Source organism: Aquarana catesbeiana, linkage group LG03 (assembly GCF_042186555.1).
Source record: "Aquarana catesbeiana isolate 2022-GZ linkage group LG03, ASM4218655v1, whole genome shotgun sequence".
In the NCBI taxonomy this organism is placed as follows: domain Eukaryota; kingdom Metazoa; phylum Chordata; class Amphibia; order Anura; family Ranidae; genus Aquarana; species Aquarana catesbeiana.
Genome location: NC_133326.1, coordinates 699,943,270 through 699,967,128, shown reverse-complemented (window position 1 = coordinate 699,967,128; position 23,859 = coordinate 699,943,270). Strand labels below are relative to the sequence as shown.

Below are 23,859 nucleotides of genomic sequence, written 5' to 3'. Positions count from 1 at the left end.
CCCTCTCTATTTGTAATCAGGGACCTAATATGCTACCACAGAAGTCATGCTAGCCAAGGGCACCTCCCACCGTCCTCCTGCATCAGGAATGAGATTGGCCACTGTACTGTACAGTTTGTACACCTGTAGTTTGGAGAAACTCCACCATCTTGGTTGCTCACATTCTCCCAGCCCGAGGCCTACCTCCAGAAATAAAGGATTGTCCACACGTTTAGCCTTTGTAAAGTTTTACTGTAGCAGGAACAGCATGCACAAATATTTCCAAAACACCAATATACCTCTTTGCACCTGACATTGGCAACACTGTACAGTTCAAATTCAGCTTTAACACGGGGATGCCGACCAGCATTTCCAGCTCCTCACTGTAGGTTCCCTTAGATGGGATCTCCAGTGGGCTTACACTGGGCCTGCCCTGAAGGGCTTTGTTCACGTGGACATTCATTTCATATACTGTTGTACTGCAGGCCACCTTTTCCTATTTACCTCTGCTCTCAAGTCCTTTCTGTCCTGATTATAAAGGGCTAATCTAGTCCCACCCACAGTACACACCTGGGGGGAGGGATTTCCCTAAAATGGGTATTGACCCCTGCTTACATGTTTGTAATGGTGACCAATTTCACCAGGACAAAAAGTGACTGGACATCCAAAATGTTACAGGAACAGAAGGTGAGGGGATTTAACACAATTTCTTTTTACTTTCTGTTGTGTCTGCTGGACAGAAATGTACAGGTATGTAGCCAGTGAAGTCAAAACTACATACTCCTATATGCTTGTTGAGGGTCAGTGACTCTTTATCATTTTAAGAAGACTATACAGCAGTGAGTGTTCTCCTAACTGGCCCTTTGCTTGCTTTTATCTGCCCCTTGGGGCCATAATTCTCACAACTGATACCAATGAAGGGGCACAATTCCTCCCATTTATACCAATGATGGGGCACAATTGCGCCCAATGACACCAACAATGGGGCCTAATGAGACCCAATGATGGGGCACTGTTCCTCCCAATGAGACCAACAATGGGACCCAATGAAACCCAAAGATGGGGCACTTTTCCTCACAATGAGACCCAAAATGGGGGAAAATGATGGGGCACTTTTCCGTCCAATGAGACCAACAATGGGGCCCAATGACACGCAATTATGGGGCACTGTTCCTCCCAATGAGACCAACAATGGGGCCCAATGATGGGACACTCTTATTTTCAATGAGACCAACAACGGGGCCCAATGACACTAATGATGGGAACAGTTTCTCCCAATTACACAAACAATGGGGTCCAATGACACCAATGATGGGGTCCAATTCTTCCCAATGACACAATCAATGGGGTACAATTCCTCCCACTGACACCAACGATGAGGCAGAATTACTCCCACTGAAACAAACAATGGGACATTATTTTTCCCCATTGATGTTGGGACCTTTTTTACTTCAATGGCCACAGTCTGGCCCCCTTAAAGACTGAAGGACAGTAAACTGGCCCTTTGTTTAGAAAGTTCGGAGATCCCTGCTATACAGTATTTTCCATATAGCCATATCTTGAATTAGCTGAGATTAAACTGGATTACCATGACAAGTAGAAAAACTCAACAATGACTACTTCTATATCTCTTTCCACACAGGTTATTATTAACCATCTTTTGAACTAGGTATTTTTAAGTTGGAAAGGTATCATGATATCATACATGTGAATGGGAATGCTTTTGAAGCAGTCTTTTGATGGCTTTTTTCACTTCTTGGTTCCTCAGGCTGTAGATAAGAGGATTTAACATTGGAGTCACCACCGTGTAGAATACAGAGGATACCTTTTCCTGTGTTTTGAGGGTACTGGAGGATGGATGATAGTAAGCACAGACAACTGCAACATAGAAGATTGTAGAACACATCAGATGTGAGGAGCAGGTGCTAAATGCTTTCCTCCTTCCAGCCGCAGAGTTTATCCGTAAGACAGAGTTCATGATCAAGATGTAGGAGACTAGGATAATTGTCATTGAACTTAAGCAACAAGAACCCCCAAAGAAAAGGGTGACAATGGTGCAGGTGTGGATTTTGGAACAGGACAGCCTGGCCAGAGGAGGGATGTCACAGTAGAAGTGGTCTATAAGGTTAGAGTCACAGAATTCAAGACTGAATAGACTGCTGGTCTGTGCAACTGACTGCACAAAGGCAATAAAGAATGAGAGAATCACAAGACTGAGACATTTCTTATTAGTCATTACTGAGATGTAGTGGAGAGGGTGGCATATAGCAACATATCGGTCATATGCCATGACCGAGAGGACCAAGATCTCTGTACCTGCCAGTGCACAAAAGAAGTAGAATTGAAGAGTGCAACCCAAGAATGTGATTAATTTTCTCTCGGAAAGGAGGTCAGACAACATTTTAGGAGTAACTACTGAAGAGTAGAAGAGGTCCACCAAAGACAGATATCTCAGTAAGTAGTACATTGGAGTGTGGAGGCTGGGTGAGATATGTACCATTGCCATCATCCCAATGTTTCCAAGCACGGCCACTATGTAAACCATTAAAAAGAGCACAAAGAGAAACAGGGCAACTAATTTATCATCAGTAAGACCAGAAAGCTCAAACACGGTCACTTGAGTCTTGTTCTTGATACCCATGATGTTTTTGGTCTGAAACAGTTGAAATAAACATCTCGTTTGTTTATGAAAATAATATATGTAAAGATTATACAAACTGGTGTTTTACAGTAGATGTTAAAACACTGATATGTTTTTTAACTCCTTTCAGACCGCAAGTCCTGTACCTGTGCACTGCGGGGCTTATACTTACTACACGCCCCCCTGGGGCATGCAGAGGCACGGTCTGCAACTGTCGTATCAACCAGAAACAGTGGATTGCGGTGCTCGGTATCAGGCCGCTGTGATCTACTTCAATAAAGTCACCATGCCTCTTACTAAATACCTTGGACTGTCTAGTTTTCAAAAAGGGGTCATTTGGGGGTATTTGTTCTGTCCTGACATTGTAGGATATTAAGACATGAGATAGGCAGTCAGTAGATCAGGATTGATCAATTCTCAAATGTATATACCATAGTTTGTGGACTCTATAACTTTTACACAAATATTATACACTGATTTGAGTTATTTTTCACCAAAGACATGTAGCAGAATACATTTTGACCTAATTTAATGAAGAAAGATTATTTATTTGAAAAATTTTATAACACAAACTAAAAAAAAAGCGTGTTTTTTTCAGAATTTTGGGATTTTTTTTTTTTTACATAGCAAAAAACAACAACCCAGTGGTGATCAAATACCACCAAAAGAAAATGGAAAATTTATTATCAAATACTTACCATAATTTTCCGTTCCTGATGGACTCCATGGCAGCCCCATAAATTTGAACTTACCCCTAGAGACTGCATTCCGTAAATAGCCAACTCTTGACCTACGGGTGGGACCTCCGTCTGCCATGGAGTCCGTCAGGAAAGGAAAATTGCAGTAAGTATTTGATAATAAATTTTCCGTTTTCCTGACAGACTCCATGGCAGCCTACATGTGGGAAAAAACTAGGCAGTCCACACGGGTGGGTGTGCTGATGAAAGAAATTTTTTTTAATTTAACCCATCAACTGACAGGACTCTTAATCCAAAGTTCACAGAAGATAGAGACGCAGGCTCTAAACAGTAATGTGACATAAAGGTATTAATGGAGGCCCATGAGGATACTTTGCAGATGATGTCTGGAGCCACATGCCAGGCTGCTGCCCATGAAGCCGCCATACCCCTGGTGGAATGTGCTGTCCCTGCCTCTGGAGGAGCCAAGCCCTTAGCCCTATAAGCCTGCTGAATAGACTGGATGATCCAGGCTGCAATCGTTCTGGTCGAAGCCCGCTTCCCTTTGTTACCGCCAGAGTGCGAGACAAACAGGTAGTCGGAGCGTAGTAGGAGGAAGTAACTTTCAGGTATTCCCTCAGTAATTCACCTACATCCAGAGGATGGGCTTCGGTGGACCCCTGGACCCTAAATGTAGGTAAGACAATTTCTCGGTTTTCATGGAACACTGAAGTGACTTTCGTGTTTGAGCCGAGCATAGGGATGAGGACCACCCCGTGCGGAAAGAAAGTCAGAAATGGTTCTTCATGACCCAAGGACCCTATCTCAGAAACCCTTTTGGCCAAAGTGACAGCAACTAGAAAGGCAACTTTTGCAGAAAGATCCTTGACAGAAAGTGGAGTGGACCCCGAGGTACTGGAGTCAGACAGTGAGTCAAGAACAAGTGGAAGATCCCATTTGGGGAATCTCGGTCTTCTTTGGGGACTGAGTCTTGCTGCCCCACAAAAGAACTGCCAGATTAGAGGATGAACGGCCCATGATGTTCCGGAGAAGGCCGAGACTTGGACCCTTGGGGAGCTGATGGATAGAGACAGATCTAGGCCGGATTGGAGGAAACTCAGGATATCCTGAACACCTGGATCTCTGAATGATCTGCCCGTAGAAGATGAGAATCCTACGAACTTGGCGGATATTCTCCCATAAACCTTATTGGTGCTCACCTTTCTCAAGCTCATGAGGGTGGAAATCATTCTTGAAGCGCACCCGAGAGATTCCAGCCACTCCCTTTCAATAACCAGGCCATCAGACTCAATATCACTGGACAAGGGTGCAGGACTGTCCCCTGAGAGAGAAGGTCCGGCCTGAGAGGGAGAGACACTGGGTCCCGGAAGCTGAGCTGGATCAGGAGGGGAAACCATGGCCTGTTCGGCCAGTAAGGTATTATCACCACTACTTCGACCGCTTTCGTTTGGAGTGTCCGAAGAGGCTTGAAGATGATGGGGAGCAGGGGAAAGGCGTATGGCCTGTTGAAGTTCCACTGATCCAACAGAGCATCAACTCTGAAGGCTTGGCTGCAACGGTCCTGACTGTAATACTTCTTGATCTTGAAGTTGCAGGGGGATTCAAATAGGTCCACTTCGGGATTGACTCCCAAAGACAGAATCCATAAGAACATCTGCACGTGAAGAGACCACTCATTGTTGTCCAACTGTGTGCGAGACAGGAAGTCCACTTTGACGTTCTGAACTCCGAGGACAAAAAAACGCTGAAATATTGGCCAGGTTTTTCTGAGCCCAGGACATGATGGGCTCGACTTTTTGGAGCAGGGTGGCGCTCCGGGTGCCCCCCTGCCTCTTCACATTTTTAGTAAAACTGACTCCCCTTTGAGGAGATGAGTGAAAGACAGGAGGGCACACCAGACTGCCCGTAGTTCCAGGCCTTTGAGCCCAGGTTGTGAAGACAGGCATCCCACTTGCCTTGAGCAAGTTCTGACCTGCAAATGGCTCCCCAACCGGAACCGCTGGCATCGGTCATGACCATGACCCATGAGACAGGGGCAATGGAGTGACAGGTGAGCAGATTTCTGTGCTGGAGCCACCAGAAGAGACTGTTCCTCATAACTGAGGATATGTGAATGGACTGATTGACATCCCCTGAATTCCATTGTTGAAAGAACCCTGTTTGAAAAGGGTGTAACCTCCAAAGAGACCATTTGACCATGGGGGTTGTAGAGATAATTGTGCCAATAATTCCTAGGCACTGTGAGGCCTTTAGGCGTGAGGAGCTTAGAGCCCGTGAGATTCTCCCTCAGATGATTGGGATGTTGTCCAGTGGGAGAGAGATGTGTTTTCCACCGTGTCAAACTGGGCCCCTAAGTATACCAGGCATTGGGCTGGTTCCAGATGCCTTTTTCCCACCCAAATTCGGACAGTGTAGAGATAACTTGCTCCCTGTGGATCAACAGCCGCTCCTTGTCCTGGGACAGTAACAGGAGGTCGTTGAGATAGTGATACAAGCGTATTCCTTTTGGTCTGATGAGGGCCACCACGGCCGTAGAACTTTTGAAAAGACTCGGGGTGAGGTTGTCAGTTCAAAAGGGAGGCAGATGAACTGTAGATGTTCTTGCCTGACTCTGAACCGGAGGTATTTGTGGAATTCTTTTGCCACAGGCATATAAAAATAGGCATCTTTCAAATCGATTGAGATTAGCCAATTGCCTGGCTGCACCGCTCGTTGGATGGTAGACAAAGTCTCCATTTTGAATCTTTCAGATATTATAAACTTGTTTAGATAAGTTAGGTCTATCACAGGGCGCCATGAACCATTTTTCTTCTACACAAGGAAGAGAGGGGAGTATACCCCCTGAAACTCTTTGTTTTTTAGAACAGGCACCGCGGCTCCCTGTACTGTCAGTGAATCCACGTAGGACAGTAACTTTTTCTTCTGATCATGGTAGCAGGGTGGAAATAAATCTGGGGGGAGGAGTACTGATGAAGGACCATGTGTGGCCTGTGGAGATCGTCTTGATGGTCCAGTAATCTGAGATTGAGGCCACCCAGACGTGCCAGAAGAGAAGCAGACGCTCCCCCACCCCACCCGCCTGGGCAGGCTCAATCTCAAAATGACTTAGCTGGTTCTTGTCCACTGGATACCTGGCTCTTAGCAGATTTTTGGAAGGATGTCTGACCTCTGCTCCAATTTCTCCTGAAATCCCGGCCAGGCCTGTAGGAGCGTGCTTACCTATAACGCTCAGTACTGTGTCTTCTGTGCTGGAGCTTCTTTTGACCAAACAGACACCTATCCTGGGGTAGGAAGCCCAACTTCCCACCCGTGGCATGGGCTATAGCGATATCCAGCCTGTTACCAAACAACGAGGGCCCTTCAAAGGAAATCCTACACCAGGCCTGCTTAGATGCTGGATCAGCAAGCCAAGGGCGCAACCATAAGGCCTGTTTAGCCGTGATTGAGGATAGCATGGTCCGAGCCAACAGGCGGATCAGATCGGTTGAAGCCTCCCCCAGGAAGGCCATTGCCAGCTTCAATTCCTGAACTGTCGAGCCCCTGGCCAGTTCTTCTGAGACACCTCTGAGTACAGAGTCCACATTCTCTATCCAGGCTTCCATAGCCTTGGACATGGCTGTGAGGGCCAAAGCGGGTTTGCAAGCCATACCAGCTAATCCGTAAATTCTCCTCTCAAGCCTGTCCTTGAAAGGTACAGCATCCTCTAGAGGAAGAGTGACGTGTTTAGCCAATCGCATCAGTGCTGCATCTGTGAGGGGAGCGCTTTCCAGAAAGGAGCGGAAAATCAAAACGTTCCTTTCCCAGGTGTTTAAAGAACTTCCTCTGCTTAGCCGGAGGAGTGGAAGGATCTTCCCACTTAAGGGCCTCTTTGACCGCCTTAATTAGTGGAAAAACCGGGGTGAAGTCGAAGGCACCGACAAATTCATCTCCCTCCAATTCGCTGTCTGAAGAGCCTGGGGAGGCATTGTAAGGCTGGAATGGGCCCAGATCCTCCTGGGCCTCGTCAGCCAAGGTGCCAGATAGAGTGGTGGACTGGCTCTGCGTGCGGGTTGTACTCCACTCCTTTAGGGATTGCTGCACCACACGCTTAACAAGAGACTTCATCTGTTGGTTTTCCATCGCTTTCTCCCCAACAGCCCAGGCATAACATGGATCACACAGTGATTTCCCCTCCGGGAGTTATGTCTCACACCCCCAGCATGCTCTGTGATTAGAGCGGCTGTCATGGCGGTGGGTGTGGTGTCTGGAGGAGGAATGGGAATGGGTCCTAGACGGACAGTCACGTCTGGACCTAGATGAGGAAGGTTGACAGTGCGGCCTGGCAAGGTCCCTGTTGTCTTGGACAATAAACTGGTGATCCGACCTGGAAGGGCTAAAAAAGAGAAGGGCAGAAAATACGTTATGTTAGTTGATACCTCCATCCAACGTGAACCTGGCCCCCTCCCACACTCTACGTACCTAGAGCGTGAGGGCTGGCCGCACGGAGGTGGTGACTTGTCCATGGCACCCTGGCGGACGATAAGTGATGATCCCGCAGCTTTGTAGGAACACACGAATGTCCTGGGAGAAGGAAAGCAAATAACATGTAGCTTGCCCTTTAAGAGCCATCTCCACCCCCCTCACCCTGCACCATAACCCCCAGGCCGGCTTACCTTAACCTGGGAACCCTGGTGCATGGAGGATCTGTTGAAAGGTGCCAACAGTGTTCCCCAATGTGACAGGGGCTTATAGGGATTTAAATTTCCCCACGTAATGACTAGCGTGCCTGCGCAACTTTCAAGACCCCGGCCGTACCGCACATGCGTGAAACCAAGCCTTGGTTTCCTCCAAGGATCGCTCAGAAGTGCGCCGGAGCCACGACCCAGAAGAGGGGAGCCGTGTCCGCCATAGAGGAGCGAGGGGAAGGGAGGGGGGAAGGCACACAAGGGGAGACAACAAACAAAAACTAGCTGCCATGGAAAAGAACGTCTTCAGACCTGCCAGCCGATCCGCACCTGGGCATAGAGAGGCCGTCCTGGCCACCGAACACAGAGGTCTGGAGCCACACACCTGCCCATGGCTGGGCCCATTAAAGGTATGCCAGGCATCAACCTCGATCAATTGAATGTCCGTAAACGTAAGAGCACAGTTTGTAGGTCCAAATGAGGAGGACAAAAAATTTATGGGAGTGGGGTCCTATAGCACTGGAGAAGATGCGGGGTTAACCCACACGTAGGCTGCCATGGAGTCTGTCAGGAAAGCTCTATTTGTGTGAAAAAAATGATATAATATAATTTGGGTACAGTGTTGCATGACCAAGCAATTACCAGTTAAAATAGAGCAGTGCCGAATAGCAAAATATGGTCTGGTCATGAAGGGGGTAAAACTTTTTTGGAGGTCCAGTGATTAAAAATGTGTGGCTGTCATTGAGATTGTAAACTGTGCATGAGCCCCCCTTCCCTGAAACCTGAAGTCCCCCGAGCCCTCCAAGGTCCAAATCTGGCCCTAAAAATCAGAGTGTATATTTTTGCTGCGCACAGAGAATGAATGAGTACCAGGAACTTTAAAAAAATAACAAAAAGTAATACTGTTTATCTGAAAAAGCATATTCCATAAGTCATACTCAATGTATATATTGTATATATACAGGTGCATTTCATGAAATTAGAATATCATCAAAAAGTTAATTTATTTCAGTAATTCAATTCAATTAAAAAAAGTGACTCATATATTTTATATACAGTACCGCACAAAAGTGATTACACCCCTTACATTTTTGTAAATATTTTATTATATCTTTTTATTTGATAACACTCAAGAAATGACACTTTGTTACAATGTAAAGTAGTGAGTGTACACCTTGTATAACCGTGTAAATTTGCTGTCCCCTCAAAATCAACGCACAGCCATTAATGTCTAAACAGCTGGCAACAAAAGTGAGTACACCCCTAAGTGAAAATGTCCAAATTGGGCCCAATCAGCCATTTTCCCTTCGCGGTGTCATGTGACTCATTAGTGTAAGAAGGGCTCAGGTGTGAATGGGGAGCAGGTGTGTTAAATTTGGTGGTATTGCTTTCACTCTCTCATACTGGTCACTGGAAGTTCAACATGGCACCTCATGACAAAGAACTCTCTGAGGAGCTGAAAAAAAGAATTGTTGCTCCACATAAAGATGGCCTAGGCTGAAGAATTTGAGTGCACGTGCTCATCATCATATCCAGAGGTTGTCTTTGGGAAGTAGACGTATGAGTGCTGCCAGCATTGCTGCAGAGGTTGAAGGGGTGGGGGGGGGTCAGCCTGTCAGTGCTCAGACCATACGCCGTACACTGCATCAAATTGGTCTGCATTGCTGTTGTCCCAGAAGGAAGCCTCTTCAAAAGATGATGCACAAGAAAGCCCGCAAACAGTTTGCTGAAAACAAGCGGACTAAGGACATGGATTACTGGAACCATGTCCTGTGGTTTGATGAGACCAAGATAAACTTATTTGGTTCAGATGGTGTTAAGACTTACTATAGGGCTTGACTGGGCTCAAGCCGATGGGCCCCGCCCTATAGGGGGCCCCGCGGGCCCCATCCGAGTGTACTCGGGTATACTCGGCTAGTTCCACTCACAGTCATGCCCAGTCCCGCCATTGGGCCTGTGTTATGTCCATCATAGGGCGGGACTGGGCAGGACTGCGGGAGGAGCCGAGAAAAGCCGTCAGGAGCTGAGATACACAGGACCGGCTCTGTGTATCTCGGCGGCGCCATATTTATTGACACTGAAAATTCACTGCTGTTTAACTGCAGCCTGGGCAAGGCTGCAAATGACACAGACAAGGCTGTAGATGGACACTGATAAGGCTGCAGATGGAGGCTGCAAGGCTGCAAATGACACTGACAAGGCTGCAAATGACACTGACAAGGCTGCAAGGCTGCAAATGACACTGATAAGGCTGTAAGGCTGCAAATGACACTGGACAAGCATGCAGATGGACGCTGTGCAAGGCTGCATTGATGAGCATTTAAATGTAAGTTTTTTTCCTTAAATAGTTTTTTTCCTTAAAATTCCTTAAATTCTTATCTTGAGGTTTGCTGATTGGTTATTGGCAGTTACGTAGTGCCTCATTTACTGCTGTTGAGAAAACCTGTCTTAATTAGACAGTGATGTAATGGCGGACAAACGGTATCAGAGTGGTGTGCTTAAAAGAAAACTAAAGGTTTAAAGTAAAAAATATAAGAACCCCCTATCGGGGCTTTAGAGCAGCCAATGAAATACAGTATGGATCGTTGAAAAAATTCAGTTTTATTAATACAAAAAATATAAATACATATTAAAAAATCACTGAAATGAATACTGACTGTTTGAGTCAGGACATGAACTGGATGTGGCGTACAATTTGCAATGGACAATGCCTACAAGTAAAATTAATGCAGAACACAATGCATTAGAGGGCAACCAAATTTTCCTCAAATATTAAATCCTTTAAAGTTGATATCAACAAGCAATGCCTACGAACAAAGGCAATATACAGTACAGTGTGTGTGGGACAACGAAAATCGTGTGTATAAATACTGACGCGTTTCGATCCTTCCCGGGTTTTCTTCAGAGGATGGTTGTCCACTGTAAAAAGGTCAACATATATCAAACATAACATCAAATTCAACTGTACCAAACCTATACATTTATACCATGTAGGGTCACTACCTAGGTTATATAATTACCTATCGCAGGAGTTATGACGTTATAAGGTCATTTCTAACATTGTAGAGTATTTAGAGTAATGCGAATCCTCCTGTGCTCCCTAGTCTCCCCCGTGTCCGGCCAAATCCCCAGGGAGAGGGTGGTGGGCCGAATGTATCTTGCGAGGGATCACGTCTACCAGCCCCTCATACAGGAGAGGGAAAGGAAGGATGGGGCACTAAGCAGCCCGAACTGCACCCAAATAGGTTCACGTTAGTGCTAAAAATAAAAATAAAATTAAAATAAACAACGAGGGGTCAATTGATCTATCCACATGGTTGGGAAATTCCCCAACCATGGAGTTCTATGAGATTGTTGAATTATGGGTCTATGGGTGTACAGAAGGGCATTGCTAGAAAAGAGAAGGGGGGGGGAAGGGGGAGGGGGGAAGGGGGGGGGAGGGAGAAGAAAGCATGTGAGGGAAAAAGTGAAAAGAAAGGAAAGGAAGTGAACCAAAAGTATGTATGTGAAACAGGAATGAACGAGAAAATGGCAAATGCCCTGCTGCCAAACAATGACCATGCAACATAGGGATGTATGAAAAAAGCAATGGGGTAAAGGTGCCGACAAACCACCAGTGGATAAGCCAAGTGAAAGGGAGGGGAAAAAGACCAGACATGCTGGATGGGAGATGGTAGGATGGTGAGGATGGTGATCATCATCTCCTTCTCCTGTCAGACACTCACTGTCCATCCCTCACACACCCTCACATTTCTCACCATCTCTTTAACACCTCCCATATCCCCACCACCCACCACACCACAATTACCCCCCCCAACCCCCCCCCCGAGCACTTTTTTCCATTGTCCCCACTTTTTTCTCCCCTCCCTCTCCTCCTTTTTCTTTTCCCCTCCTTCCATCTCCCTTTTTCCCTTTCCCCCCCTCTCTTCCCTTCTTTCCCTCCCCCCCCTTACCCCCCTCTCCCCCTTTTCCCTCTCCCCCCCCCTTCCCTCCTCACCCTTTTTTCCTCTTCACTTCCCTTTCCGCTTCCCCCTTTCTTTTCCTCCCCCCCTCCTCCCCATTTTCCCTCCCCCCCCCCTTTTTTCTCCCCTCCTTCCCATTTTCCCACTAACCCCCCCCAGCATGTCTGGTCTTTTTCCCCTCCCTTTCACTTGACTTATCCACTGGTGGTTTGTCGGCACCTTTACCCCATTGCTTTTTTCATACATCCCTATGTTGCATGGTCATTGTTTGGCAGCAGGGCATTTGCCATTTTCTCGTTCATTCCTGTTTCACATCCCTACCCCCCCCCCTTCCCCCTCCCCCTCCCCCCCCCCTTCTCTTTTCTAGCAATGCCCTTCTGTACACCCATAGACCCATAATTCAACAATCTCTTAGAACTCCATGGTTGGGGAATTTCCCAACCATGTGGATGGATGAATTGACCCCTCGTTGTTTATTCTAATTTTATTTTTATTTTTAGCACTAACGTGAACCTATTTGGGTGCAGTTCGGGCTGCTTAGTGCCCCATCCTTCCTTTCCCTCTCCTGTATGAGGGGCTGGTAGACGTGATCCCTCACAAGATACATTCGGCCCACCGCCCGCTCCCTGGGGATTTGGCCGGACACGGGGGAGACTAGGGAGCAGAGGAGGATTCGCATTACTCTAAATACTCTACAATGTTAGAAATGACCTTATAACGTCATAACTCCTGCGATAGGTAATTATATAACCTAGGTAGTGACCCTACATGGTATACATGTATAGGTTTGGTACTGTTGAATTTGATGTTATGTTTGATATATGTTGACCTTTTTACAGTGGACAACCATCCTCTGAAGAAGACCCGGGAAGGGTCGAAAAGCGTCAGTATTTATACACACGATTTTCGTTGTCCCACACACACTGTACTGTATATTGCCTTTGTTCGTAGGCATTGCTTGTTGATATCAACTTTAAAGGATTTAATATTTGAGGAAAATTTGGTTGCCCTCTAATGCATTGTGTTCTGCATTAGTTTTACTTGTAGGCATTGTCCATTGCAAATTGTACGCCACATCCAGTTCATGTCCTGACTCAAACAGTCAGTATTCATTTCAGTGATTTTTTAATATGTATTTATATTTTTTGTATTAATAAAACTGAATTTTTTCAACGATCCATACTGTATTTCATTGGCTGCTCTAAAGCCCCGATAGGGGGTTCTTATATTTTTTTCTTGCACTATATGGGGTGCGCGGCCTACCCGTCTACACTCATGAGAGTGCTTTCTGTCGTTGTTCTAAAGGTTTAAAGTAATGTATAGAAGGTAGGGCCCGAAAGTGACTCAAGCCCAGGGGCCCTCACCACCCTAAGTCCTGCCCTGAGTACAAAGACAAGTGTGTCTTGCCTACACTCAAGCATGGTGGTGGGAGTGTCATGGTCTGGAGCTGTACGAGTGCTGCCGGCACTGGGGAGCTACAGATCATTAAGGGAACCATGAATGCCAACATCTACTGTGACATACTGAAGCAGAGCATGATCCCCTCCCTTTGGAGACTGGGCAGCAGGACAGTATTCCAACATGATAACAACCTCAAACATACCTCCAAGACGACTACTGCCTTGCTAAAGAAGCTTAGGGTAAAGGTGATGGACTGGCCAAGTATGTCTGCAGACCTAAACCCTATTGAGCATCTGTGAGGCATCCTCAAACGGAAGGTGGAGGAGTGCAAGGTCTCTAACATCCACCAGTTCCGTGATGTCGTCATGGAGGAGTGAAAGAGGACTCCAGTGACAACCTGTGAAGCTCTGGTGAACTCCATGCCCAAGAGGATTAAGGCAGTGCTGGAAAATAATGGTGGCCCATTTTCGACATATTCACTTAGGGGTGTACTCACTTTTGTTGCCAGTGGTTTAGACATTAATGGCTGTGTGTTGAGTTATTTTGAGGGGACAGCAAATTTACACTGTTATACAAGCTGTACACTCACTACTTTACATTGTAGCAAAGTGTCATTTCTTCAGTGTTGTGAAAAGATATGAAAAGATAGAATAAAATATTACAAAAATGTGAGGGGTTGAGATACTGTAGATGCGTTACACACAGTGATATAATACAGAAATGTTGGCTTACTGAAAAGTATGTCCATGTACAGTATAGTATTTACTCAGTTATTGGTCGGGGCTCCTTTTGCATGAATTACTGCATCAATGCGGTGTGGCATGGAGGCGATCAGCCTGTGGCACTGCTGAAGTGTTATGGAAGCCCAGGTTGCTTTGATAGCGGCCTTCAGCTCATCTGCATTGTCGGGTCTGATGTCTCTCATCTTCTTCTTGACAATACCCCACAGATTCTCTATAGGGTTTAGGTCAGGCGAGTTTGCTGGCCAATCAAGCACAGTGATACCATGATCCATAAACCAAGTATTGGTATTTTTGGCAGTGAGTCCTGCTGGAAAATGAAATCAGCATCTCCATAAAGCTGGTCAGCAGAGGGAAGCATGAAGTGCTCTAGAATTTCCTGGAAACAGAGATAGGAAAAACCCTGAAAAAGCAAACAAAATAAACTTGACCTTTACCTACTGCAGTGGTGACAATGTAAAAAAAAAAAAAAAAATGAAAAAAAAAAATCTAATTATATTTAATTTCATTTAAAAAAAAATTGTGACAAAAATTACGATGCCTCTTACTAAATACCTTGAGCTGTCTACTTTTAGGTCCTCAAGAAATGAGATTGGCTGTCAGTAAATCAGGATTGATCAATTTTCAAATATATATCCCATAGTTTGTAGAATCTAGAACTTTCACACAGACTAAATAATATTCACTCTGATTTGGGTTATTTTTACCAAAGAAATGTAGCAGAATATAGTTTGGTCTAAATTTACGAAGAACGATTATTTGTTTGCAAAATTTTATAACAGAAAACTAAGAAAAACCTTTTTTTTCCAAACTTTTCTGAATTTTATCAATTTATTTAGCAAAAAATAAAAAAACCCAGTGATAATTAAATATCACCAAAAGAAAGCTCTAATTGTGTGAAACAAATGATATAAATTTGATCTGGGTACAGTGTTGTTTGACTGGGCAATTGCCAGTTGAACTAGCACAGTGCTGAATAGGGATGAGCTTCGTGTTCGAGTCGAACCCATGTTCGACTCGAACATCGGCTGTTCGATCGTTCGCCGAATTGCGAACGTTATGGGCCGTTCGCGCTAAATTCGTGTGGCGCGTCACGGCCCATAATTCACTGCGGCATCGCAGTGCATTGCTGGCTGATGATTGGCCAAGCATGCACTATGACCCGCATGCTTGGCCAATCACAGCGCTGTCAGTAGAGAGAGCTGTAATTGGCCAAAGCCAGGGTGGCTTTGGCCAATTATGGCTCAGGGGATTTAGTACACACCCCACACTATATAAGGCCGCCTGCACGGCGGCCCTGTGTAGTGTGTGTTCCGGTGTGCTGAGAGATAGAGAGAGAGAGAGACAGTGTCATTTGATTTGAGTTAGATAGATTAGGCAGAACAGTCAGTCAGTTAGCTGCACTTACAGTGTATTGTGTATATATATGCATCCCAGGTGTTGCATATATATATATACACTGTATTCAGTTTAGCTAGATCCGTTCCTGTTATCTTCTATCTAGACTATTTACATTTAATGCAGTGCGTCCTGCTCACAGTGTTCAGCTAGATCCGTTCCTGCTATTTACATTTAGTGCAGTGCGTCCTGCTCACAGTGTTCAGCTAGATCCGTTCCTGTTATCTTCTAGACTATTTACATTTAGTGCAGTGCGTCCTGCTCACAGTGTTCAGCTAGATCCGTTCCTGCAATTTACATTTAGTGCAGTGCGTCCTGCTCACAGTGTTCAGCTAGATCCGTTCCTGCTATTTACATTTAGTGCAGTGCGTCCTGCTCACAGTGTTCAGCTAGATCCGTTCCTGCTATTTACATTTAGTGCAGTGCGTCCTGCTCACAGTGTTCAGCTAGATCCGTTCCTGCTATTTACATTTAGTGCAGTGCGTCCTGCTCACAGTGTTCAGCTAGATCCGTTCCTGTTATCTTCTAGACTATTTACATTTAGTGCAGTGCGTCCTGCTCACAGTGTTCAGCTAGATCCGTTCCTGCAATTTACATTTAGTGCAGTGCGTCCTGCTCACAGTGTTCAGCTAGATCCGTTCCTGCTATTTACATTTAGTGCAGTGCGTCCTGCTCACAGTGTTCAGCTAGATCCGTTCCTGCTATTTACATTTAGTGCAGTGCGTCCTGCTCACAGTGTTCAGCTAGATCCGTTCCTGCTATTTACATTTAGTGCAGTGCGTCCTGCTCACAGTGTTCAGCTAGATCCGTTCCTGCTATTTACATTTAGTGCAGTGCGTCCTGCGCACAGTGTTCAGCTAGAGCCGTTCCTGCTATTTACATTTAGTGCAGTGCGTCCTGCTCACAGTGTTCAGCTAGATCCGTTCCTGTTATCTTCTAGACTATTTACATTTAGTGCAGTGCGTCCTGCTCACAGTGTTCAGCTAGATCCGTTCCTGTTATCTTCTAGACTATTTACATTTAGTGCAGTGCGTCCTGCTCACAGTGTTCAGCTAGATCCGTTCCTGCTATTTACATTTAGTGCAGTGCGTCCTGCTCACAGTGTTCAGCTAGATCCGTTCCTGTTAAATTCCTACTGACCGGCAGGCTTGTCTGGTTACAGTATATAAAGCTACCTGAAGAAAATTACAGGTGTTCTATTTGATCCTATTAGTACCACGGTCAGGCAGCTAGACTATTTACATTTAGTACAGTGCGTCCTGCTCACAGTGTTCAGCTAGATCCGTTCCTGTTATCTTCCTACTGACAGGCAGGCTTGTCTGGTTACAGTATATAAAGCTACCTGAAGAAAATTACAGGTGTTCTATTTGATCCTATTAGTACCACGGTCAGGCAGCTAGACTATTTACATTTAGTACAGTGCGTCCTGCTCACAGTGTACAGCTAGATCCGTTCCTGTTATCTTCCTACTGACAGGCAGGCTTGTCTGGTTACAGTATATAAAGCTACCTGAAGAAAATTACAGGTGTTCTATTTGATCCTATTAGTACCACGGTCAGGCAGCTAGACTATTTACATTTAGTACAGTGCGTCCTGCTCACAGTGTACAGCTAGATCCGTTCCTGTTATCTTCCTACTGACAGGCAGGCTTGTCTGGTTACAGTATATAAAGCTACCTGAAGAAAATTACAGGTGTTCTATTTGATCCTATTAGTACCACGGTCAGGCAGCTAGACTATTTACATTTAGTACAGTGCGTCCTGCTCACAGTGTTCAGCTAGATCCGTTCCTGTTATCTTCCTACTGACAGGCAGGCTTGTCTGGTTACAGTATATAAAGCTACTTGAAGAAAATTACAGGTGTTCTATCCCAGCTTAGTGCAGCTACAGGCCATTAGTATGTCTGGAAGGCCAAGAAGGAGAGGCAGACAGTCACAAGCCAATAAGAGAGGGCAAGCAGGCTCTGTGTCTAGTGCTGGTCGTGGAGACGGTGCATCCTCATCAGCACGTGGCCATGGGACACGCTTGGCCTTTTTTTCGGCAGCTGGCCATGTTGAGCCGCAACATGCGGAAGACTTGGTCGAGTGGATGACCAAGCCGTCCTCATCCTCCTCATCCTCTCTCACCCATGCCCAGGGTGCTTTGTCTGGCAAAGCAGCGGCCTCTTCCCTCAGCTCAATGTCATCAGTGACTCCTTCCCTAGCTCCACCATGTCCTCATGAGGATTCCCTCGAACTGTTTGACCACAGTGTTGGGTACATGCTCCAGGAGGATGCCCAGCGTTTGGAAGGCTCTGATGACGATACTGAGCTCGATGAAGGCAGTAACATGAGCGCGGACAGAGGGGGTGCCCAAGAAGGACAGCAATCTGGCAGTCATGCTCCCCCTGCTGCAGCATACTGCCAGGTTTGCTCCAGTGATGAGGAGGGAGGGGATGATGAGGTCACTGACTCAACGTGGGTGCCTGATAGGAGAGAGGAGGAGGAGGAGGAGGAGGAGGAGGAGGAGGAGGAGGCGGCAGCACATCACCAACGAGGCAGGATGCCCTCCAGGGGCCAGCCTAAGGGCAGCACATTGACTGCATCACACCCCAAAGCTCCACATGTGCAGGGCGCTGCAGTCTCTGCGCGTTATTCAAAAAGTTCTTTGGTGTGGGCCTTTTTTGAGACGAGTGCATCAGATCGCACCGCTGCTATTTGCAACATATGTCTCAAGCGTATCTCGCGTGGCCAAAATATCTCCCGCTTGGGTACCACATGCTTGACCAGACATATGTTGACCTGCCATGCAGTTCGTTGGCAAGCGTATCTAAAAGACCCACACCAAAGAACAAAGAGGATCTCTCCTTGCTCCTCATCAGCTGAGATTTCCAACCCCACTAGACCTTCAGTCCTCTCTGAGACCTGCAGTGAGAGGAATGAAGGTGTAGAATTAGGTGTGTCACAGCCAAGTACTTGTGGGCAATCTGCTTTTGGTACACCGACGTCAGATTGTACCAGGCAAATTTCCCTGCCCCAGCTGCTGCACCGCCGAAAGAAGTTTGCTCCCAGCCATCCACATGCCCAGCGGTTGAATGCTAGCTTGGCAAAATTGCTAGCACTTCAACTGCTGCCTTTTCAGTTGGTAGACTCTGCCCCCTTCCGTGAGTTTGTGGAATGTGCGGTTCCTCAGTGGCAGGTACCCAAACGCCACTTTTTCTCACGGAAGGCGATTCCGGCTCTCTACCGGCATGTGGAAGGCAATGTCCATGCCTCGCTGGACAGGGCGGTCAGCGGTAAGGTGCATATTACCGCTGACTCATGGTCCAGCAGGCATGGACAGGGACGTTACCTAAGTTTCACGGCGCATTGGGTGACTCTGCTGGCAGCTGGGAAGGATGCAGGACAAGGTGCAGTAGTGTTGGAGGTTGTTCCGCCACCACGCCTCCAAAATGCTGATTGTGACACACCTCTCTCCTCCACCCCCTCCTCTTCTTCTTCCTCCATGGCCTCTTCCTCGGAACCAGCGGTGCTCCGTAGGCGTTCAAGGGGCTACGCAAGTACGCAGGCCAAAAGATGCCATGCGGTGCTTGAGCTGGTGTGCTTGGGGGACAGGAGCCACACTGGGGCAGAGGTTCTGTCAGCTCTGCAGGGGCAGGTTCAGAGGTGGTTGACGCCACGCCAACTTAAGGCAGGAATGGTGGTTTGCGACAATGGCACCAACCTCCTCTCTGCCCTCCGACAGGGACAAATGACCCATGTGCCCTGTTTGGCTCACGTCCTTAACTTGGTGGTGCAGCGGTTCTTGGGCAGGTACCCGGGCTTACAGGATGTCCTGAGGCAGGCCAGGAAAGTCTGTGTGCATTTCCGCCGGTCATATAATGCCAGTGCTCGGCTGACGGACCTCCAAAAGGAGTTTAACCTGCCCAAGAACCGCCTAATCTGTGACATGCCCACCAGGTGGAACTCAACGTTGGCCATGCTGCAGCGGCTGCACACGCAGCAGAGGGCCATCAATGAGTACCTGTGCGACTATGGCACCAGGACAGGGTCAGGGGAGCTTGGTTTTTTTTCCCCACGCCAGTGGGCCATGATCAGGGATGCATGCACTGTCCTGTCACCATTCGAGGAGGCCACGAGGATGGTGAGCAGTGACAGTGCATGCATCAGTGACACTGTCCCCCTTGTCCACCTGTTGGAGCACACGCTGCGTGGAATAATGGACAGGGCACTTGAGGCAGAACAGAGGCAGGAAGAGGAGGACTTCCTTAGCTCTCAAGGCCCCCTTTATCCAGACAGTGTTCCTGCGTGCCCGCCGATCACACAGGAAGAGGACGAGGAGGAAGAGGAGGAGGAGGAAGATTGTGTCAGTATGGAGGTGGAGCCTGGCACTCAGCATCAGCAGCAGTCTTTAAGGGATCAGTCCCAAGAAACACATGGACTTGTACGTGGCTGGGAGGAGGTGGCTGCGGACCATGTCGTTCTTAGTGACCCAGAGGACTCCGGACCGAATGCCTCAGCAAACCTACGCTGCATGGCCTCCCTGATCCTGCAAAGCCTGCGTAAGGATCCTCGTATTCGTGGTATCAAGGAGAAGGACCAATACTGGCTGGCAACCCTCCTTGATCCACGTTACAAGGGTAAGGTTGCGGACCTTATCTTGCCATCGCAGAGGGAGCAGAGGATGAAACATCTTCGGGAGGCCTTGCAGAAAGGTCTGTGCAACGCGTTCCCAGAGACTGGGAGGTTACAAACTCCTGTTTCTGGACAACGTGTTGCTGAGGCTTCCGTCAGTCAAAGAAGGAGCGGTGGAGAAGGTGGCCGTCTGACCGATGCGTTCAGACAATTTTTTGGTCCGCAGCCCCAAGGTATGATCGGTTCCAGCAACCATCGCCAGCGTCTGTTTTACATGGTGCAGGAATACCTAGGGGCAAGATCAGACTTGGACACCTTTCCCACCGAAAATCCTCTGGGTTACTGGGTCTTGAGGATGGATCACTGGCCAGAGCTTGCACAGTATGCAATTGAGCTACTGGCCTGTCCTGCATCCAGCGTTCTTTCGGAACGCACATTCAGTGCTGCTGGAGGCGTGGTAACCGATCACAGGGTGCGTCTGTCCACCGACTCGGTCGATCGGCTGACCTTCATAAAAATGAATGAGTCTTGGATCACCACCAGCTACCAAGCACCTGATGCTGATGTAACCGAATAATTTTTTTTGAAATCTCAGATCCCTTCAAAGACTGCCTATGCTGATGCTGAGTGACTATCCCTGAGTAATTATCCTCTTCCTCCTCAATCATCACGCTGATAGCTTGTAAGAACATTTTTGGTTCTGGGCGCCACCACCAGTGCCTAAGGCACAATTTTTCAGCCCCTGTTTAACAGGGGCGTGTAATTACAATTTTTGATGTAATACTTTGCAGCAGGGCTCGTTCCTGCATTCCAACTAGAGTGTCTGTGAGGGGTTGCAGTGTTGTGGCACCAGCACCAGTGCCTAGGGCCCAATTTTTCTGCCCCTGTCTAACAGGGGCGTGTAATTACAATTTTTGATGCAATACTTTGCAGCAGGGCTCGTTCCTGCGTTCCAACTAGAGTGTCTGTGAGGGGTTGCAGTGTTGTGGCACCAGCACCAGTGCCTAAGGCCCAATTTTTCTGCCCCTGTCTAACAGGGGCGTGTAATTACAATTTTTGATGCAATACTTTGCAGCAGGGCTCGTTCCTGCGTTCCAACTAGAGTGTCTGTGAGGGGTTGCAGTGTTGTGGCACCAGCACCAGTGCCTAAGGCCCAATTTTTCTGCCCCTGTCTAACAGGGGCGTGTAATTACAATTTTTGAAGCAATAATTTGCAGCAGGGCTCGTTCCTGCGTTCCAACTAGAGTGTCTGTGAGGGGTTGCAGTGTTGTGGCACCAGCACCAGTGCCTAAGGCCTAATTTTTCAGCTCCTGTTCAACAGGGGCATGTAATTACAATTCTTGATCTAATATTTCACAGCAGGGCCCTGTGAGGGCTTACAGTGTTGTGGCCACAGCAACACCTAAGGCCCAAATTTCTGCTGAGTATATAGGGCAGGACCCTACTTTCAAACATCTAACTTACAAACGACTCCTACTTGCAAACGGAAGGAGACAACAGGAAGTGAGATGAAATCTACCCCTAGGAAGGGAAATTCTCTCCTGTAAGAGTTAATATGGGAAAACAAGTTCTCCTTTCCACTGATGCTTTCCAATCCTTGTTCCACAAAAAAACCCAAATTTTCAAAAAACATTTTTCATTGGGACAAAAAAGTGAGGTGAAATCTTCTGAAGAGGAGGAAAGACAGCAAAACAAATGTCACAGGGGTGATAACCCTTCCCTATGTTTTCCAAAAAGCTTAGAAAAGATTTTTTGGCTGGAGCTAAACACGTTAAAAATGTTCAAAATTACAAACAGATTCTACTTAACAACAAACCTACAGTCCCTGTCTTGTTTGCACCGCCTGTATACTGCTGTTCAGAGTATATAGGGCCTGGTGGCCCCACACCTTTCCTTATTTTAATTTGGGTGCGGGGTTCCCCTTAATATCCATACAAGACCCAAAGGGACTGGTAATGGACTGGGGGGTACCCATGCCGTTTGTCTCACTGATTTTCATCCATATTGCCATGACCCGACATGACATTAAACCCGCAAGCAGTTTTAAATTAGATTTTTTCCTTTAAAAATGACATTTGGTGCAGGGACTGTTCTAAACATGGGAAACACGCGTCACTTTACAGGCATACTATAGACACCCCCCAGGTACGATATTTAAAGGAATATTTCACTTTTTTTTTTTTTACTTTAAGCATCATTAAAATCACTGCTCCCGAAAAAACGGCCGTTTTTAAAAGTTTTTTTTGCATTGATACATGTCCCCTGGGGTAGGACCCGGGTCCCCAAACCCTTTTTAGGACAATACCATGCAAATTAGCCTTTAAAATGAGCACTTTTGATTTCGAACGTTCGAGTCCCATAGACGTCAATGGGGTTCTAACGTTCGTGCGAACTTTCGGTCCGTTCGCGGGTTCTGGTGCGAACCGAACCGGGGGGTGTTCGGCTCATCCCTAGTGCTGAACAGCAAAAAATGCCCTGGTCAGCTCTGGTCATGAAAGGGGTAAAACCTTCACTAAAAACGAATTTTATTTTTCTTAAAAAAAAAAAACGAGTGCATTTGGCAATGTGTAGAAAACATGTGGGTTAAGAGTACTTGTTTCTGATGTTATTTATTGGAGAAACATATTATGGAGTTGATTTAATCAAACTGGAGTACTCACAATCTGGTACAGCTGAACTTTTTAGCCAATCAGCTTTAACTAACTCTAGTGCCGGTTCACACAGGGGCGACTTGTCAGGCGACCTAGTCGCCTGACAAGTCGCCTCCCGTTCTGTGCTACGGAACCGTTCTAATAGGAGCGACGCAAGTCGCTCCGACTTAGAAAAAGGTTCCTGTACTACTTTGGGGGCGACTTGCATAGACTTCTATGCAGAAGTCGTTTTTCAAGTCGTCTCGGAAGTAGTTTGCAGGTTGCCTCGCTGAGGCGACCTGCAAGTCGTGCCGCCCCTGTGTGAACCGGGGCTTAGTGTTGTTCAATTAAGCTTTGATAATAAAACCTGGAAGCTGATTGGTTTCTGTGCAGAGCTGCACCAGATTTTGCATGCTTCAGTTTTAGTAAATCTTCCCCTATGTGTCTTATTATGTGTGATTATGGAAATTTATTTATTTATCTATTTATTTATTCATTTATTTTTTTTACTCATTGTATATTTGCGTTATTTTGGATAATATTTTTTTTTTGTGTATACCTTATTGGTGTTGTTTATATATTGCTATGAATGGGTATTTTTTAACAGGTCTTTTTTTTTTTTAAAGTTTGCAAATAAAAAGAAAAAAATATAAATTAAAAAAAAAACAACCCCCCCCAAAAAACCTAGAGTTATATTTTGATTGCTATATTAATTCATACACGTGGTAACAGTGTTTATGGAAAAAAACATGACAATTGTTGGATACACAATGCACAGAGAAAACTGAATGTCATCTAGTTCGGGTTTACATTTAATTTAAATGCATGGAGGAAGGTGAGCAAAAATAATCAGAACCATTTCTAGAAGGAACAATCACTGTATACATCCGATCTCCCGGTCGTCTGAAACCTTAAATAATGCAAATATTTTCTTCAAAAATCAATTCTTTGTTTCTTATTCTTTTGTTGTAGTATTGCTGTTTTTTGTCGTGTCACATAACAGCCGTAGCAAATTGAGTGATACGATTCCTTGACTTTGCCGTGTTGCAATCTGAAGTATCTCTTACCATTGTACTAATCGCTCATATATATATAGATATATATATAGATATATATCTACATATATATCTATAT

General features: G+C 46.3%; 1 protein-coding gene across 1 annotated transcript; it reads right to left on the bottom strand.

Moving 5' to 3' along the window:
* Positions 1-1,678: 1,678 nt before the first annotated feature.
* Positions 1,679-2,620, bottom strand: LOC141134328 (olfactory receptor 5AP2-like). The gene has a single exon (XM_073623901.1). It carries the CDS (start codon positions 2,618-2,620, stop codon positions 1,679-1,681), a length of 942 nt encoding a protein of 313 aa, XP_073480002.1.
* Positions 2,621-23,859: the final 21,239 nt, after the last annotated feature.

Coding starts and splice junctions, on each gene's coding strand:
- LOC141134328 (XM_073623901.1), bottom strand. CDS start 2,620: ATGGGTATCAAGAACAAGACTCAAGTGACCGTGTTTGAGCTTTCTGGT.